Source organism: Odocoileus virginianus, chromosome 12 (assembly GCF_023699985.2).
Source record: "Odocoileus virginianus isolate 20LAN1187 ecotype Illinois chromosome 12, Ovbor_1.2, whole genome shotgun sequence".
Taxonomy (NCBI): domain Eukaryota; kingdom Metazoa; phylum Chordata; class Mammalia; order Artiodactyla; family Cervidae; genus Odocoileus; species Odocoileus virginianus.
In genome coordinates this window covers 50,846,980-50,866,914 of record NC_069685.1, presented here as the reverse complement: position 1 = coordinate 50,866,914, position 19,935 = coordinate 50,846,980, and the positions used below count along the sequence as shown (strand labels likewise).

Genomic DNA, 19,935 nt, shown 5'->3' with positions numbered 1-19,935 from the left:
GAGAAAAGTAGAGGAAGAGAGAGAAAATCTTAAGACATCATTTAAAGCCTTGATCAAGCCTTGCCTGAAGCTAGTATTTCTGGACTTCTCATTTACGTGAGCCAAAAACACAAGCCAAAAATTAACAGTCCTTTTTTTTTTTTCTGAAGCCGTTGAAGTTATATTGTCACTTGCACACACACAAAATCTTGTTTACAACAGATGCCTGCTATTTGCCAGACTCTTTGCCTTTAGAACATTCCAAACTTCTGGGCAACATGCTCAGAATCAAAGGACTAAATGGTCCCCTTTATTTCTCTTTCATGACACTTAAAATTTCCTTTTCTGAATGACAGCCCTCTGTGCATGTGTCTTATCTCTTCTTTTAGATTGCAAAACCCTTGGGACCTGCTCCATATCTGGGTCTTCTTGTATTTTACAAAAAAAAAAAAAAAAAATGAGCACAGTTCTCCCTACTATCTGATAACGGACGTGTTGGAGAAACAATTTAATGAATCATCTTAGTAGCGCTTTTGTATAACGTATGCGAAACTGAAGGTAAGGGAGGTACTTGTCCAGGGTCATGTAAAATTGCAGCCCAGGGCCCAGAACATCAGAGATGCATGGTATTTATGTGCTGAATAAGTTGCTGGCAGAGCCAGGGCTGAAAACCATAGGTAATCAAGAAGCCTCTTGCCTGGAACCAGGGCCTTCTTGAATGTAGGCTCATGTCCTGCCCGGGTCCTGGATAATTTCTTCTGGGACAAAGAATCTTCCCTGACCTACAAATGAACCTGGGTGGTGCCATCAGCGACTGAGAGCCAGACAAGCTGGTCCTGCCTGGTGCTTCCCACTCTGACGTCAGGTACTTCTGCCTGAAGCGCCTAAAAAGTTAGTTTGGGGATGTTTTCTCTTTGCCCCATAGATGCTGATGGTGTGACCCTGAGTCACAGTTCTCTAGAACTACACTGTCCAACACCCCCAGGCACGTGTGGCGTGTGTGACTATTTAAATTGTGTCTGTGTGTGCTCAGTCGCTCAGTCGTGTCCAGCTCTTTGCGACCCCATAGACTATAGTCCGCCAGGCTCCTCTGTCCATGGGATTCTCCAGGCAAGAATACTAAGTGGGTGGCCATTTCCTCCTCCAGGGGATCTTTCCGACCCAGGGATTGGACCCATGTCTCTTATGTCTCCTGCACCGGAGGCAGATTCTTTACCACTGAGCCACTGGGGAAGCCCGACTATTAAAATTAAATTAAACTCAAAATTCAGTTCAGTTGTGGTAATCACATTTCGGGTGCTTAATAGCCACATGTAAGCTAGTGGCTACCAGGTTGGATGGTGGAGGTACAGAATCTTGCTGTCATTGCAGAAAGTTCCATTGGACAGTGCTGGTCTAGAACCACCACACGTCTAGGGGCAGATCATGTGTGCGTTTGTGTGTTATTGGGCGCTTTAGAGTGTGCCAAGCACAGGGCTCACTTTGCAATCACCGTGCAAGTATCATCTCATTTAATTCTCACAACAGCCCAGTAAGGTTGGTGCAGTTATTATCCTCATTTTATTTTTAACTGAAAAAAAAAAATATTTTGGCCACGCTGCTTGTGGGATCTTAGTTCTTCAACCAGGGATGGAACCTGCGCCTCCTGTGTTGGAAGTGCAGAGTCTGAATCACTGGGCCTGCTGGGGAAGCCCTGTTATTCTCATTTTAAAGACAAGGAAACTGAAATCCAAAGGGGTTAAGGCACTTGTTCAAGGTCACATAGCAAGGGTGCATTAAAGCCCAGATTTGAATCCAGGTCTCCTTATTCTCTGCTGAAATGCAGCCCTCCCAGTGTTTTCTGAGATTTAACGTCAAGTTCTGCCTTCTGGCCCTGACCTTGAGAAGAATCAACACAGGGGAGCACCAAATGTGTATGTCACTGTGAACATTTAAGAAAACTTCCTTTCCCTTCCCTTCCTTCTCTCCTCCCTTCCCTTCTTCTTCCTTTTTCCTATTTCCCTTCTTCTATTTTTCCTATTCTTCTTCCTATTTCCCCTCCCACCTTCTCTTCCTTAATCACTCAGTACATACACTGACGGTCAGAGTGGACCCTGCTATAGCACTGGAGGTGGTGTCTGGAGGTGCCCTGGAAAGTACTGGAACACTCAAGGGGCAGGGGGCACCCAAGGGTGCTCAAGGTAGTAGCTATTTACCAGCTGGTCCAGAATTATGTCAATATGTTGACCACAAGCAAGGTCCTCCCAGAGGCCGCTAGTGTGTCTGGCCTGGGAATCACTACGCCAGTTAAGACCCGGGACGTGGGGAGGGAGGGTGGTGCTGGGGAGGGAGGCTGGAGCAGTGCCTTGCAGAGCTTCATCTGCTCGACGCTGCGGGCCACTGTGTCTGTCCCCTCCCTACAACTCACTCCGGAGCCTTTTCCGCTGCCTCGACAGGACACCAGGCGAAGACTTCACAGGTCTTCTGCTTCTCGTTATAATCTATACACCTGCCGGTCTGGATGCCTGTGGAGGGTCAAGGGGTTGTAGAAGCATAGGTGTGAAAGGATTGTGGGAGGAAACTCTGCTCCACCCAAGCAAGTTTCTCAATCCAAGCAGTTTTAGTTTCTGTGTAACCTCATCCAAACCACAGGCTTACATAAGAAAAACCAAGCAAGCAACACATCGAACGGTAAGTTTTTCAAAGAAAGATCAAAGAGAAGACATAAAGACCACAGATGGTGTTGGATTTTTGCTTGCTTGTTTGTTTCTTCACAAGAAAAGATGCCTGAGAGGGAGGCTGAACAGGGTGTATTCTTTTGCCTGGTATAAATGGACGAGCACATGGCTTCTAAACAGGCATCTGAGTTCCTCTAGGTGTGTACAGCATGGACCAGGATGCACAGGGCCACGGAATAAGCATGGCACATCTTCCTGGAGTATCAGTGTCACTAAGAGATATTTGAAGGGAAAGTTAAATAGTAAATAGTTAACTCTTCTCCAACTCAAATGCACAAGCCTTATGGAATGGAATTGAATATTCAAATGCCTTTCTGTGCACATGTGTGTTATAAACTGGCTTTTTAGGTGCTGCTAGTGGTAAAGAACCCGCCTGCCAATTCAGGAGACATAAGAAACATGGGTTCTATCCCTGGGTTGGGAAGAGCCCCCTGGAGGAGAGCATGTCAACCCACTCCAGTATTCTTGCCTGGAGAATCCCCATGGACAGAGGAGCCTGGCAGGTTACAGTCCATAGGGTTGCAAAGAGTTGGACACAACTAAAGTGACTTAGCACATGTTATAAACACTGATGGCTGGAAAGGATGTGGAGAAAAGGGAACACTCCTACACTATTGGTGGGAATGTAAACTGATACGACCATTATGGAGAACAGTGTGAGATTCCTTAGAAAACTAGGAATAAATCTACCATATGACCCCGCAATCCCAGTACTGGGCAAAGCAGTTTTAGTTTCTGTGTAACCTCATCCAAACCACAGGCTTACATAAGAAAAACCAAGCAGGTAACACATCGAACAGTAAGTTTTTCAAAGAAGGATCAAAGAGAAGACATAAAGACCACAGATGGTGTTGGATTTTTGCTTGCTTGTTTGTTTCTTCACAAGAAAAGATGCCTGAGAGGGAGGCAGAACAGGATGTATACCCTGAGAAAGTCACAGTTCTAAAAGACACATGCACCCCAATGTTCATTGAAGCACTGTTTAGAAGAGCCAAGATATAGAAGCAACCTAGATGTCCATCTACAGATGAACTGATAAAGATGTAGTACATATATACAATGGAATATTACTCAGCCATATAAAAGAACGAATGAGTCAGGTCTAGTGAGGTGGGTGAATCTATAGCCTGTTGTACAGAGTGAAGTAAGTCAGAGAGAGAAAAACAAATATCATGTATTAACTCACATATATGGAATCTAGAAAAATGATATCAGTGAACCTATCTGAAGGGAAGGAATGGAGAAGCAAACGTAGAAAATGGACTTGTGGACACAGTGGGCTAAAGAGAGAGTGGGGCGAGTGGAGAAAGTAGCATTGAGATATATACACTATCATGGATAAAATAGGAAGCTGATGAAAAGTTGCTGGTGCTCCGTGATGACCTAGAGAGATGTAACGGAGGGAGGGGAGAGAGGCTCAGTGGGGAGAGGATATATGTATATTATGGCTGATTCAAGTTGTCATACACCAGAAACTAACACAACATTGTAAAGCAGTTTTCCTCCACTTAAAAACAAAACAAGACCATGATATTTTTACTTTTTCTTGTTCTTTTATGCGACATTTGTTTTAATGTCTGTGCCTTTTTAAGCTAAAACAAGATCTCTGGAAATTCTGCACGTTGATATTGCCCCCAGGGGTCCTGTGGTGGGGGGAGGTACACATTCATGCTTCTCAACCTTCGGGGAAATTCAAGAGGAAAAGTGTAGAATACTCAGATGATGCTACGGGCCGTTCAAATTTTCTATCAATGAGAACTCTGAAGGGGCTAATTCTGTGAGGTTTTCAGGAGCTGTCCTCACTGGGAATTAGAGTCACATTCATAGTCAGCAGTTGGTCCTCTGGGTTCAGAGTGGAGGCATGGGGCAGGCACAGGCTCATCCATGGCCCGAGGAAGGTGGACGAAGGCAGCTGAAGGCCAGAGGCTAAAGAGCTGGGCTTCGCAAACATCACCAGGATTCCAGACCACCCCCCCACGGGTCTCAGAAAAAGAAACAGAACATACCTTTGCTCAGCGGGCCCAGCCATCCCTTTTTACAACCCCGATCAGAGGAACAGAGCGTCCTGCGGGTGGGGTACTGCAGAAAGAAGGACAAAATAGTGGGGAATAAATTGTGTCTCTAAGATATAGGAGAGCAGATGTCTATGTTCACACATACATTTGTGTGAAGATAATGCTCAAAAATCGAAACAGCCAAAATAGCCACCAATAGATGAACGGACAACTAAAATCTAGGACATTCATGCAATGGAATGTTATTTGGCCATGAAAAGGAATGAATGAAGTACTGATACATGCTACAGTGTAGATGAAACTTGAAACATGATGCTAAGTGAAAGAAGCCAGACAGGAGAGACCACGTTTTATATGATTCTGTGTATATGAAATGTTCTGAACAGGCAAGTCCGTAGACAGAAGGGTGGTCGGTGGTCGCCAGGAGCTGAGGGAAGTAGGGTACTGAGAGTGACTGCTAATGGGTATGATGTTCCTTTTTGGAATGATGAAAATGTTCTGGAAACTGACTGAGATTATGTTTGCCCAATTCGGTGAATATACTAAAAACCACTGAGCTAAGCACTTGAAAATGGTGTGTTTTATGGTACATGACTTACATCTCAATAAAAAAATAAAAATAGGGACTTCCTTGGTGGTCAAGTGGCTAAGACTCCTCACTCCCAATGCAGGAGGCCAGGGTTCAATCCCTGGTCAGGAAACTAAATCCCTCTTGCTGATATAAAGATTTCACATGCAGCAATGAAGATCCTGCATGCTGCAACTAAGACCTGATGCAGCCAAATAAATGAATACTTTTTAAGTTAATAAATATATAGAAGTAAGTAAAAGTCTAAGAAGCATATGCCAGGGACCACTTTCAGGGAACAGCCCTTGGTTTGGAGAGCGGGGGCATGGATCATGCAGCCTTGTGGCTGAGGAACCAAGTGAAGCAGACAGGTGCAGTGGTTCAGCAGGAAATGTGGAAATCAAGGACTCCAGCCAGCCCTCTCTCCTGGCCTGAGAAAAATGAGGTCAGTCAGCTTCCAAGACTAAGGGCTGAGGGCAGAATGAGGAAAAGAATAGGGAGATGGCTTAATTTATGCATTCTTGACTTCCCGATTTTTGAGGACCAGGTTTAATGGCCAGTCTTAGGGAGACCAGGAGTTTTGTGAAAATAGGCTCTTCCACGCAGTGTTACAGAAATACAGGGGAGGGCCCAGGCTTAGACGCAGGTGCAACCAGGTTTGGCAATAGCTGCACCATTTTCTAGCTGAGTGGCCTTAGCCAAGTTATTTTGCCTCTCTGCACCTCAGTTTCCTCACCTGTAAAAGGGGAATGGACAGATTTGTCTTGTATGGTTGTTGTGAAGATTAATTGAGTCATGATAAGAAAGGGGTTAGCACGTGGCTTTTGCTTAGTAAATGTTTCCTGTAGTTTTCAATCTCTTTCACTTTCATGTTCTCTTTTCTTCTCAAGTTGCCTTCTTCCTATCACCCAGCAGGTCCTTGGTTTGCTGCTCTTGTGATCCCTGACTATATTGTGAACCCTTTGAACACAAAGCCTGGGTTGTGTCTTTGTAGTCTGAGTGCCTGACACATAGTGGGTCTGGATAAACATGGAAAGAATGAATGAATGAATGATCATTCACTGTGGCTCTTGGGAAGTTATGTTATTTTGATTATCGACTGGAAAGAACTCTCAGGAAAGAAGATAAACTGACTCTATTTTACTCTCAAGGTGAAATTCCAAAATTAAAAAAAAGAAAACACGATAGACATTCGAATCATCTCTTTTGTGATTGTCACGTGCATGAACGATGGCCACAGATTCTTTGTCACTCTTGCCACTGAGGGGTAGAGCATCTTCCCTTCCCTTTGAAGCGAGGTCTGACTCTGAGTGAGCAACCAACAGAAGGCAGTGGGAGCAATGCTGCGTCAGCTCTAGTCCTGAGCCTGGGAGGCCGGGAAGGTTCTTTTGGTCTGAGGGATCCTGAGGTGTTGTGAGGAAGTCTGGAAAGACTACGTGGAGAGACCCTGAAAGGAGGAGAAGCCTTCAGGGTCCCCAGAGAGAAAGAGAAGGCCAGCCAAGCCCAGGCCATGAGAGCCCCCCCACAGGTCCCAAGATCAGCAGAACTGCCCAGCGGAGCTCTGTCAACCACTGCACTATGAGAGTTCCTAAAACGCTCATGGCTTTAGGGACTTTCCTAATGGTTGAGTGGTTGAGACTTCACCTTCTAATGCAAGGGGTACAGGCTCGGTGCCTGGTCGGGGAGCTAAAATCCCACATGTCTCACTGCCAAAAACACAAAACATAAAACATAAGCAATATTGTAACAAATTCAGAAAAGACTTTAAAAAATGGTCCACATTAAAAAAAAAAAAAAAACTTAAAAAAAGAAATGCTCATGGCTTTAAGTCCAGCAGGTTCAGGGTAGTTTGTTATGCAGCAATAGATTATTAGGACCAATGTCTCTTCATTTCAGTGTACACCTCGGGCTTGGCCATATTTACTGGAGACAGATGTCAAGCCCTATCCTTGACTTCCACCTTCTGGTAAGAGTTGCGGGGCCAGGGGCAGCAGAGGGGTGGTTGTCAATATGCAAAGAGAGGAGGCAAATTTCCCATTAGAGCAACCCAAACCAGTTTGGATCACAGATTAAAATCCCAAGAGTTACATAGTATTCTCCAGGCTGGCATTGCCTCCACAGAGCTCAGTCTGAGTGACATCCTGTCTGAGAAGGAGTAACTTGTCATTTGGGTCATAACAGCTCACTTTCCAGTGCTTTTTACAATGTATCATGCCTTATTTCCAGCCTGTCACAGAGATTAGCTCATTTGTTTCAATAATCCCAAGAGCTAGGTTTTGCAATCAGCCCCATCTTGCAAATGAATACACCAAGGCACAGAGCCCTGAAGTTACCTGCCCAGAGTCACAAAGGTAATAAGTCAAGTTTTGAACCATTTGCAGTCTAGCTCCTAAAACCCAGGCTCTTAATCTCTGCGCTATCCTGACCCTCTTCCTTGACTTCTTTTACAAGTCTCTTTATTTATTTCTTGTACATCGCAATAACTTGAAAAGTATCTGTGAAAAGTGCCACGGGGGCGGGGAGGAGTGTGAGTAGCAGTTTCAGGGTATGGGACAAGAGGGAACCAAAGGCCCCAAACTGGATTCAACTTTCAACTTCGGATGCTGCTGGGTAGGGAGATAGAAGGGAATATTTAGTTGGACAGGCACCTGGCTACTTCATTAGAGTAGCAGGGACATTTAAGGAGAGATGGGGGCAAAATAAACGTAGAAAGGTCTCTTTTTAGGGGAGCATTATTGAGATAGACCTGAAGGGAACGTTTGCTTATTTCCAAATTTAGGTAGAAATGATGGCAAGGACTGTGATGCGAGAGAGCATATCCACACTGAGTTCTCAGACACTCAGAAATCTAGGCCTTGTCACCAGAGAGGGCCGACGAGCAAGACCCAGAGGCAAGGCTGGTCTTCCCCACAGGCTGCTGCACCTGCACCTCTCAGCACTGGGACAGTCCCTGGTAAAACACAGGTGTCTTACTTGAGAGGGGAACAGCAGGAGGGTGTTGCCTAGTAAGACATCACTATAGACACACTTATCAGAATAGCTAGTTGTCATTTTACAGAGCAGTGAACAAGCCTGGGATGGGACAGAATAAGATACATGTGTTTTTATAGGGAAGAAAGTTTTCCGGAAGAAGGCAGAGGGTTCAGAGAGAGTACAGAGAAGGCAAAGCAGGGTGGGGAAAGTGTGAGTGGATGGTGGTGGTGAGGGTGGGAGATATCGGGGCTTCCCCACCTCACACAGAGCCTAAAACTCAAGAAGTGCAATGAAATATCACGCTTGCACTGTCTGACATCTTCCCAGGCTGGCCCTGCAGGCAATTCACAGTGAACAGTGGGAGAAGTTGTGAATGAGGACAGCCGGATTCTAAGTCTGGCTCTGCCTCCAGCAAGCTGTATGATATTGGGAAGGTCACTGAGCCTCCCTGATCTTTGTGCTGACCTGTAAAATAAGGCTGGGAGTGCTGTTACCCCCCTAAAGTTGTTGTGAGGCTCCACTGAAACACAAGACACTGTGCAAAGGCCAAGGATCCCTGCTGTCGTAAGCTGCTCCTGGAGCAAGCAATGGAGAAAGCAGGCCTTGAGCCTGCACAGGCTCCTAGGGCTATATTGGAGACCCAGGGCGACTGAGAGAGATCTGGTGGTTACAGAGCGAGAAATGCAGGGTCTTCTCACCCTTTCCAGCCAGCCCAGATCTACATCCCTGCTCTGTAACAAGCAGAGGCTCAGTCAATATTTGTGGGCTTCACAACACCCCTGGTCCCAATTTCCATTTCCTCTGACCTCTGCCTCCTCCAGGAACTCTTATCACCCATCCCTCCCTCCTTACCTCAGGACACAACCCTTGCTCTTGGCCTTCTGTCTTGAGAAAGTTTGTCATCACAAAGAAGGAGTTCCCCTGCGGAGAAAAAGGAGAGAAGGCAAAATGGCAAGCCCGTTGAGAACAGAACTGCTTAATCATAGTAATCCAACTGGCTAAGTGCCCGGGGGCGAACCTTTCTACTCTTCTAAGCTTCAGTCTGGAAATCCGGGTCTGGAAGCAAATAGACTACCCAGAGCGCTTAATATCCAAGCTGGATGAGCCGTCCCGCTAAGCTGAGGGAGAGCGGAGGAACATTCAAATTGATTGAGCACTCATTTTCCATTCCAGCCTCAAAAGCAGCCTTTTCATTTTGGGGGACACAGTAAGTCCCATTACATTGAAAATCAAAAGTTGTGGGGAAGCAGAGGTGGGGGTGTTACCTCTATCAGAATGCTGTTCAGATTATCCAGGACTTTAATGAAAGGGTCATAGGGCATCCCACCACCTGGGCAATAGGTGGAGATTTTAAAGACCCTCTGTTAGAAACAAATGGATAGCAGCTTGGCTTTTATCGTTTTTCAAAGCTTTCCAGGTTCCAGGGGCTGCCAATGGGCCCTTTTGTCCCTCTCGCCACCTCCCTCCATCTGTTCTTTGGTGTTCTCAACCCCACTTCAATCTCTTCCTTTTGAGAATTCTATGTTCATTTCCTCTTTTCGCAGATTGAGACAATCTCATGCCCTTTCGCTGTGGTCCACACCCTTCCATTCTTTGTCATCTATAGCCTTTCTTTGTGCAAAACTGTAGCCAAGAGTTTTCCTGGAGACGTTTTTGTTGATAAAATGCCACACAGACAATATAGAAGGGCTGGTCCCTTCGAGGCAGAAAGTTATTTGCCCTTCTGGATCTAGGTAAAGCTTGCTGACTTGATAGCCCTGATTCTGAAAAGCTATGTATAAATCAAGTTCGAGTGAATCAAATCATGTTTTCAATGCACCAGGACATACTGCTATTTTGAGAAACCCTGTGGGACTTCATAAAGCAAAGTATCATTTCCTTTGAGTTGCTGGATCTGACCCAATTTCACAATTTTTAGGTTTTCTCAGTTGGGATTTTCACAGAGCTTTTTAAATTGGGCCAGTGTTTTTCTGGAGCGAGTCTCTAGGTCCCAGGGGAGGCGGAGGAGGCCCTGGGGACAGTCACCAGGGATGAGTCCTGGGAGGATGCTGACAGGTGCTCACCTGCAAGGGGAAGGTGTAATCCGCCATGTCAAAGACATTCCACACAACCTTCTTCTGCCCGTTCTCCATAATCTCCCTTTTCACCTCTGCTATCCCTTTTATCTTGCTGTGCACAGAACTGATGACAGGCTCTTTCCGTTGGTACCGCTTGTCACTCACCAAAGCAAAGCTAAACAGCAGACACAGAAAAGCATCAGCAGTTTTCTCAAGGGAGACACAGTGCCGTGGTTTTGGATGCAGAAACTGAAAGCCAGTTCCATTAAAATCCAAGCTTTGCTGGGTGACTTTGGGCAAGTGATTTGCCTTCTCTGTGACTCACTTTCCTTACCTGTAAAATGGGAAAAATATTCATGCCTACCTCATGGGGTTGTTTTGAGGATGGACTGAGATACCCATGCAAACTCCTTAGCACTGTATCTGGCTCATAGTGAGCTTTCACCATGTGGAAACTGTTGTCCCCAATACCAGCCTCTAATATCACCTAATATAGACCTTAATTTATAGATTGCCTTCTCAAAGAGCAAAGTCCACCCCAGGTCAGTCCACCAGCTGAGGTCTTTGACTGGTCTACTGTAGAGCCCAGAGCAAGACCTCTTAACAATGTGCTATATTTGTTCATACCTGATGTGGCTTTGCCTCTGGTTTCCTGCCTTCTGATCTATTCACAAGCTATTAATACTTTCTTCACAATATGACTCTAAATTATTAGGGTGGGGGAAAGAGAGGGAAAAAGTGGAATTGATAACTAAAAATGGTAGATTCCATCTCCATTTATCCATTTTCTGTTTCCCATTGCCATGAATAATTGAATTTATTTTATTTATTTATTTATTTATTTTTTGCCGCCCCATGCATCATATGGGATCCTAGTTCCCAGACCAGGGATCAAACACATGCATCCCCTGCAGTGGAAGTGTGGAGTCTTAACCACTGGACCACTAGGGAAATCCTTTGAGTTTGTTTTAAATGCTTTGTTTACTCATTGGGTATGTATCTATTTGGTCTCTTCCCTCTGCTCAGCCTCTAATATCTGAATGTTGTTAGGCAGTCAGTAGCTGTCCTCTAGGAGCTGACCTTGGGAAACCGAGATACTGTGGGCCAAGGCTTGGTCCCAGCTGTTCTCAACCTTGTCTGTACAGTATAATTACTTAGGGAGCTTTCAAAATTGCAGCTCCCTGGTCTCATTCCTAGAAACTCTGATTCAATAGGTCTGGGAGTTATCCAGGTGCCTATATATTTTTCTAAAATTGATTCTAATGCACAGTCAGGGTTGAAAACCCCTAAGAGACTCATGGAAAAACAGCTCAAATTTGGTAATATGAAGTACTGTACATCTGAGGTGTATTCCCCATGCCCCAACAATATCACTCTTAGGTGTATGCCCCAGAGGAACCCTCAAAGATGGTGCCCAACAAGTTATATACAGGAAATTGTAAAGCTGCATTATTTATAATAGGGAAAACTGGAAATAATGGAAATATCCTCAAACACTGAATGGGTGAATAAATTGTTGGATTTATTCACTGGAATGTTCTGTAAAACTGAATGTGAATGGAGAACCGCTTGAATCAATGTGGAAATAACATAACATTGAGTAAGCAAAGCATGCCACAGAATGAGATAAAGTTTAAAGAAATTAAAAACGACATTATTTGCTTAAACAAATACCTGTCCACACATATTCATGACAGCACTATTAACAATAGTCAAAAGGTGGAAATAACCCACATGTGCGTTAAAAGATGATGGACAATTATCTACCCAAGAAAAGGAATGAAAAGATGCACATGCTGTACTGTGGATGAACCTCAAAAAAACTTTGTGCTAAGTGAAAGAAGGCAGACACAAAAGAACGTGCAGTGTATGACCCCACTTATATGAAACATCCAGAATAGGTAAATCCACCGAGACAGTAGATTGATGGCTCCCTGGGGCTGGCGGAAGGGGTAAATGGGAAGTAAGTGCATAATGAGGTTGTCGTTGGGTTTTTTTAATTTATTTTTGGCTGTGCTGGGTCTTCGCTGTTGTGGGAGTGTCTCGTCTAGTTGTGGTGGGCAGGACAGGGGGCTACTCTCTGGTTGCGGTACACTGGCCTCTCATCACAGTGGCTTCTCTTGTTGTGGTGCATTGGCTTAGTTGCCCCACGGTGTGTGGAGTCTTCCCAGACCGAGGATTGAACCCATGTCCCCTGCATTGGCAGGTGGATTCTTAACCATTGGACCCCCTAGGGAATCCACAAAATGAGGTTTGCAGAGAGCCCAATTTGAGATCTGATGAGCATATATGAGAGAGCTATCCAGTGTAATTCCATAGACAAATATGATAATGCTTACTCAACAGTGTATTTCAGCCTATCATCACAATGTGCATGTGGTATGTGCAATGTTCTTTTGTGTTGGAGACTGCAGCAGTCTCCCAGAATAACAGTGTCCATTTAACCCTCCGTTTGGGAAGCTCAGTCTCTTGTTGTTGGTTAGTCACTCAGTCACATCCACTCTTTTGTGATCACATGGTCTGTAGCCCACCAAGCTCCTCTGTCCATGGGACTCCCAGGCAAGAATACTGGAGTGGGTTGCCATTTCCTTCTCTAGGGGATCTTCCTGATCCAGGGATCGAACCTGCATCTCCTGCATTGGCAGGCAGGTTCTTTACCACTGAGACACCTGGGAAGCCCTTAGTCACTCATATTCATCCCCAAATGTATGACGTCGTATAGATCAGCCTTAATGGAATCCAACCCGCTCAGAAATCAGAAAACTTGTCTTTATGTAATCATGGTCCACTGTCTTAAGACTCCACACTCCCAGTGCAAGGGCCTCGGTTTGGTCCCTGGTCAGGGAACTAGATCCCACAAGCCACAGCTAAAAGGTCTAAAGATCTTAATGTGACTGAAAGGTCCTAACGCAACAAAAACTGAAGTTCCTGTGTGCTGCAACCAAGAACTGATGTAGCCAAATAAAGAAATAAATGTTTTTCAGAAAGAATCAAAATGCTTCAGAGATGCATCAAAGAAAATAAAGAGGAAACAAAAGAGTCTGCATATGGAAAGAACATTTTAACAATTGTCCCAGCAGCTCTCTCCCTATCTCCTTGGTGAGTCAGACAAGCCATGTCACCTCTTTGGGTAATGGACTTAGTCCCTGAATGGGGAGATAACTTGGACAGCAAAGAGATCAAACCAAATAATCCTAATGGAAATCAACCCTGAATATTCACTGGAAGGACTGATGCTGAAGTTGAAGCTCCAGTACTTTGGCCATCTGATGTGAAGAGCCAACTCATTGGAAAAGACCTTGACGCTGGAAAGATTGAAGGCAAAAGGAGCAGGAGTCGGCAGAGGATGAGATGGTTAGTTAGCATCACCGACTCAGTGGAGGTGAATTTGAGCAAACTCCCAGAGATAGTGAAGGACGGGGAAGCCTGGCATGCTACAGTCCATGGGGTGGCAAAGTGTCAGACATGACTTAGCGACTGAACAGCAACAACAACAACAACAGGGGGATAACTCCCTGGCTCCCTAATCCCTATAACTGTTCAGTTCTAAGAAGCTACAATTCTCTGCCTTCTGAAGAGAGCAAAACCACTGGTCCCTGGAGTGAACAGGGGCATGATGGAGCTGGGGGATTCAGCTGGGCCTCATAGGATGGATAGGCGGAGATGGGGGAGAAGAAAGCTGAAGAGTCTGGGAAGATGGAAGAGAATAAAAATGAGAGAAGCCTGGGTCCTCACAGACCAGTCTAGCTGAAGAGGAGGGCTGTGGAGGGGCAGCAGGAGGACAGAAGGATGGAGGGTAAGGTCTGCTGGGGGAGTCCCCAGACTGGCACATTGCACCTGACTCACCAGTTGTAGACCACGATGCACACTATAAAGATGTTTTTCAGAAACCCAATCCACGAATTCTTAATGAGAAGGACTTTCACAGACATGTACTGGCATCGCAGTGGGGTTTGGCTGCATGCACCCATGGTGAGAGAGTCCTCAACGTGCCACAGGAAGGAACAGCAAAGCCAGACTTCAGCCGCACAGCGCCTGAGCTCACTGAGCAAAGGTAACACAAGAGTGAAAGGGTGTGACCTGAAACTGAACCATCCTCCCATCCGGTTAACTGATGCCTACCCCAGGGCCAATAGACTTCTTCGGGCCCCTAAGAGAACTGTGGGTCCTGGGCTCTCTGTGCCTCCTGGAGTAGTTGAGCCTGCAGCCTCTGTATCTTACATTTAAAATCCCGAGAGAAGAATCTGATTGTGTCCAACCCTGGTCCACTCAGTTGTGTGTGTGTGTGTGCGGGGGTGGTCAGAAAGGGGCCGGGGCAGTCAGAGATGTACTGCGAAGAAAGTGGAGTAGAGCCTGCACCCCGAAAGGCAAGTTAAATGCTGGCTTCCTTTGGCTGCTGTAATAAGCCACCAAGAGCTTAGTGACTTAAAATAACGCAAACATTTTTTTTCTCTTAGTTTTGAGGAGTCAGATGCCTAAAATCATCCTTACAGGATTCAGATCAAGGAGACAGCTGGCCTGGTCCCTTCTGGAGTCTCCACTAGAGAGTCTGTTCTCACCTCTTCCAGCTTCTAGACCATCCCTGGGTTCACAACCACAACTCTCTACCCGCAACCCCTCTTGTCACGTTTTCTTTGTCAACTTCAACTCTCTTGCCCCTCCCCCTTATAAGGACTCTTGTGATCACGCTGGGGCCACTCAGATCATTAAGAATAAGCTCTCCATCTCAAGACCTCGAACTTAATCACATCTGCAGAGTTCCTTTCGCCACATAAGGTTCCATATTCACAGGTTCCAGAGATCAGGACTCGGAGATTTGGCACGGGGTGGGGGGCATTATTCAGCCTCCTACAATATAGGCAGGGCTTCCCTGGTGGTTCAGCAGTAAAGAATCCACCTGCCAATGCAGGAGACGTGGGTTCGATTACTGGGTCAGGAGATCCCCTGGAGAAGGAAATGGTGACCCACTCCAGTATTCTTGCCTGGGAAATCCCATGGGCAGAGGAGACTGGTGGGCTATAGTCCATGAAGTCACTAAAGAGTCGGACACGACTTAGTTACTAAACAACAACAATATACCACTCCCGTTCTACTCTGCCATACCTTTCCTTGAGCTAGCTAGTGAAGGAGGTTCAGTTTCTTGTTACTCACAGCTTGGCTAAGACATCATCTGTTCTTCCAATTCTCTTTGACTATTGCACTTCTTATCCACCATCTAGTTCATTTGGAAAAACCTTCCTTTTCATACTTCTTTAACTATCTCCCTCTCATTCCAAAAACTCCTACTCCAGGTCACAATACTTTCTACACATCCTACTTTATGGAGAGAAGAGAGTGAGTCCTAATCTATTAGTTAATGTTTACCAATCAGAGGAAAGATTGGACTGGCCAAAAATTTCATTCGGGTTTTTTCCAGAACACAGTATGGGGAAATCCAAATGAACTTTTGGTCAACCCAATATAATAGATAGGTGTAAAGGTATTGAGCTAAAAAACTCAGTTATACAGATACAGGCCATGGACCACCCAAATTGACAGAGGCTTATCTTAGAGGCCCAACATTTTAAATTTGTCCAAACCCATATTAGCCAAAATTGTGTTATATCCTCTAGTAAACAAGACCCAAAAAACTAGTGTCGTCTTAAGCTTTGGTGAGAGAAGTGGAATGTTCTCCTTGAGGGTGGTGATAAGCCAATGACCTGTGCCCTAATTAGGCAACAAGCCGAAGTAGCCTTGTGTTCATGTCTTATGAGCCACACATTTAAAGAGAATCCCGTTGGTGTTTGTAAAAGTATAAACTTCACAGAAAAGCACAAAGAACGTGAAAAGGTTCCAACATTCTCCCTCTCAGGTTATCACTCTTGAAAATTTTTGCACATGTTCCTGATGCCTCTTTATGCCCCCACCTACACAAACATGGCCACGCTCTACATGCTATTAAATAACTTGCAATTTTTGCTCAATAATATGTTACTAACTTTTCACAATAGTAGTGCAAAATGGATGATAAAGATAGATCTATGATATGTACCCACTTTGAATGGTTACAGGATAGTCTAGTGTTTAGGTTGGAACATATGAAATTGCCTGTTTTGTAGATAAAACAATAGAATATTGGCAATTCCATATGGTTCAGCCTAAGAGGTGAATTGTGAAAATTTGCCAGCTATTCTCTTACTGATGGCTATTGAACTGGAACTTTTGTTTGGCTTTGTAAACATTTTTGGTAGTCTTTTTTTTTTTTAATTTTTATTAGTTGGAGGCTAATTACTTTACATCATTACAGTAGTTTTTGTTATACATTGATATGAATTAGCCATGGATTTACATGTATTCCCCATCCCAGTCCCCCCTCCCCATTTTTGGTAGTCTTGATATAGCTTTTACTATGTGTCAAGCACTCTTCTAAGCATGTATTAATAACAAATACTAACTCTTTCCACCCTCACCTGCCCAAAATTAACCCTGTAAAGAAGGAACAGTCTCACCCTCACCTTATAGCTGAGCAAACTGTGACACCAAGAAAGTGAGCCCAGGTTCACATAGTGCTGTAGACTCAATGTTTATGAAACCCCCCCCCCCCCCCCGCCAAATTATTAAGTTGAAACCTAACCCCGATGCAATGGTATGAGGAGGTTGGGCCTTTGGGAAGTGAGTAGGTCACAAAGATGGTGTGCTTATGAATGAGAGTAGTGCCCTGATAAGAGCCCCTGAAACAGCTCACCTCTTCTCCCGTGTGAGAATACAGCAGAAAGATGGCTATCTGTGAACCAGGAAGTGGGTTTTTACCAGAAACCATATCTGATGTTGCACTGACCTTAGGATTTCCAGCTTCTTGAACCATGAGAAATAAATTTCTGTTGTTTACAAGCCACTCGGTCTTTGGTATTTGTTATAGTGAACTAAGACACATGGTAAGTAGCAGCATTAACTCCCAGCTCATGCTCCTTTGTATGTTATTATAAATGGAAGTGCTTTCTTAATTTCTTTTTTAGATTGCTCATTGTTGGTGTGTGGAAACATGACTGATTTTTGTGTGTTGATTTTGTGGCTTGAAACTTTACTGATTGGTTTATAAACTTCAATGAGTTTTTTGTGAATTCTTTGTGATTCTCCATATATAGGATTTTTTTTTTTTTTTTTTTTGTAATTTTGGCTATACCAGGTCTTCGTTCCAGCTCATGGGATCTTTAGTTTCAGCATACAGACTTCTTAATTGTGACATGCGTGGGGGATCTAGTTCCCTGACCAGGGATTGAACCGGGGCCCCCTGCATTGGAAGCCCAGAGTCTTACCTACTGGACCCCCCAGGGAAGTCCTCCATATATAGGACCTTATCATCGATGTATATAGTTTATGTCTTTCTTTCCAATTTGGATGCCTTTTGTTTCTTTTTGTTGCTTAATTGCTCTGGCTAGAATGTCGAGTACAGTTTTGAATAACAGGCATTTCAGTGGTAAAAACACACATCTTTGTCTTGTTCCTGATCTTTGGGGGTGGGAGAAATCCTCAATCTTTTGAGGCTCCGTCTGTTCTCTTCAACACTATACTTCATTAATTCTCCACTCTCCCCTTTCATGTTGCCAGGCACATGTTTACACAAGAATCTTGTCATACCTCAGGTAAATTTTACACCTTAAGATAAGTCTCTGAGTCAAAGGATGTGCACATTTTTTTTTTATCTCAGTTCATTTTACCAAACCACAAAAGCTTGAACCATTTCATGTTTCCACCAGCAATGCAAGAGTGCAGGCATCACCTTTTAAGAAAGACTTGACAAACCAGAGTGCGGTTGTGTGGGCTTGGCTGAGATAGTAAAGAGTCTGGATACTGTCTTAGGGGTACAGAGCCAGAGGGACTTCAGCTATTATTTTGGAGAAGTGGAGAAATGTAATAGCAGGCTGAAGCCATTTAGAAACTGTCAAGTAGAAATTGGACCACAGGGCAGAACTCTAACCAAAAGGGAAAAAATATAGGGAGATAGATTTTGATTCAGTGTAAGGAAGAAATGTCTAACAATTAGAACAGTCCCAGAACAGAACAAGCTTTCCCTGTAGCTGCTAGTTGGTGACGGTGATGACAATGACAACAGTGATAATTTTCATTTATCCCATCATCTCCCTTCCTCTTGAGTCTCCTCTCCACCCGCATTTCAGCATCAATTTCCCATCTTAAAAATAAACCCTCCCTTGACCCCACATTCTTCTCCTTCTACTACTTGCCACCTCTCTCCTCCTTTGTATCCAAGTCCTTTGAAAAAGTGAGTCACCACATCCATTTCTGCATCTCCATTCACTCCTCTGCCCACTCCAGACTGGCTCCCACCCCTGGAACTTCTGTAAAGCCTCTCTTGTCAAGTAAACAACAACACCATCACTGAATCCAGTAGCCATGTCATGGACCTGATCTTCCTGGAATTCTCAGCAGCATTTGATACCAGTTACCATGCCTCCACTTTCCCCCTCACCTTCCCCAATCCATATTCTCCTGACTTTCTTTGGATCTCCATGTTTGCCCTTTCTGAGAATCCTTTGGTGACCTCTGTGCTTTTCATCACTTAAAGGTTAGAATTCCTCAGGGGTCTGTTCTAAGCCCTCTTGTCTTCTCATCTACATCCTCTCTTGCTGGTCAGTTGCAGCTACAGCCATGGTTCTATCTAGTTAACCATTTTTATGCTGGTGATATAGAAATCTACGTCTCTAGCTCCAGATTCACACACCAATCTATCAAATAAGTATCTACACGTGTACGTCGCGTAGACTTGTACCTTTAGCGCCTTCAGTTCTGAATTCATCTTCCACCCTAGATGGGCATTTTCCCCTCCTCACGTTTCCCATCCCCAATAAGTTCTACCACTCATTAGTGGCCCAAGGCAGAACATGGCAAACTGCCTAATTTATCCTTTCCCTCATCCCCCCTCATCCATTCAGTTGTCAAATCTTATTGTTATGTCTTCCTAGCATTATTCAAAACCATCTACTTCTCTCCTCTACCGCTGTTAACTCCTCATTCCAAACCACCGTGAACTCTCACCTGGATAACCCGATCCTCTCCTAAATGGTCTCCCTCCCTCTGTTTGTATTCTCACCTCCTCCATTCTCCACAGTTCTTTATGGGGAGCTTGGGCTCTGGATTTAACGTTGGCTCTATCACTTACTACTTACACGATGTGTAAGTTACGTAGCCTTTCTTAATTTTTTCTTTAATTTTTAGTTGCAGTGGATCTTCATTGCTGCACAGTGGCTTTCTCTAGTTCAGTTATGGGCTTCTCATTTCGGCGGCTTCTCTTATAGAGGAGCACAGGCTCTAGGCGCACGGGCTTCAGTCGTCGCAGCATGGAGGCTCAGCAGCTGTGGCACACGGGTTTAGTTACTCCTGGCCCAGGAATCGAACCTATGTCCCCTGCATTGGCAGGTGGATTTTCATCTACTGTACCACCAGGGAAGTCCTACTTAGGCTTTCTGGGTCATCGCTGCTTCTTCTATAATTAGGGGATGTTAGAGTTATATTGGGCTTCCCTGTTGGCTCAACTGGTAAAGAACCTGCCTGCCAGTGCAGGAGATGCAAGAGACGTGGGTTTAATCCCTGGGTCAGGAAGCTCCCCTGGAGAAGGAAATGACAACCCA

The 19,935-nt window shown here is 44.7% G+C and overlaps 2 protein-coding genes across 9 annotated transcripts in view; one reads left to right on the top strand and one right to left on the bottom strand.

Annotated features, from left to right (window-relative positions):
• The window catches only part of IFT81 (intraflagellar transport 81), a 219,202-nt gene that overhangs the window by 49,559 nt on the left and 149,708 nt on the right, over window positions 1–19,935 (top strand). The window lies entirely within an intron of this gene.
• The window catches only part of P2RX7 (purinergic receptor P2X 7), a 59,603-nt gene that overhangs the window by 25,062 nt on the left and 14,606 nt on the right, over window positions 1–19,935 (bottom strand). For 3 of the 5 annotated variants that reach the window (XM_070475208.1, XM_070475207.1, XM_070475211.1), the window contains 5 exons: window positions 14,156–14,353; window positions 10,316–10,484; window positions 9,105–9,173; window positions 4,703–4,775; window positions 2,387–2,483 (listed from right to left, as the gene is read on the bottom strand). In XM_070475208.1, coding sequence (XP_070331309.1) covers window positions 2,387–2,483; window positions 4,703–4,775; window positions 9,105–9,173; window positions 10,316–10,484; window positions 14,156–14,353 — 606 coding nt within the window. The remainder of the gene's footprint in view (window positions 1–2,386; window positions 2,484–4,702; window positions 4,776–9,104; window positions 9,174–10,315; window positions 10,485–14,155; window positions 14,354–19,935) is intronic. The other 2 variants (XM_020882577.2, XM_070475209.1) reach the window with 1 other exon arrangement.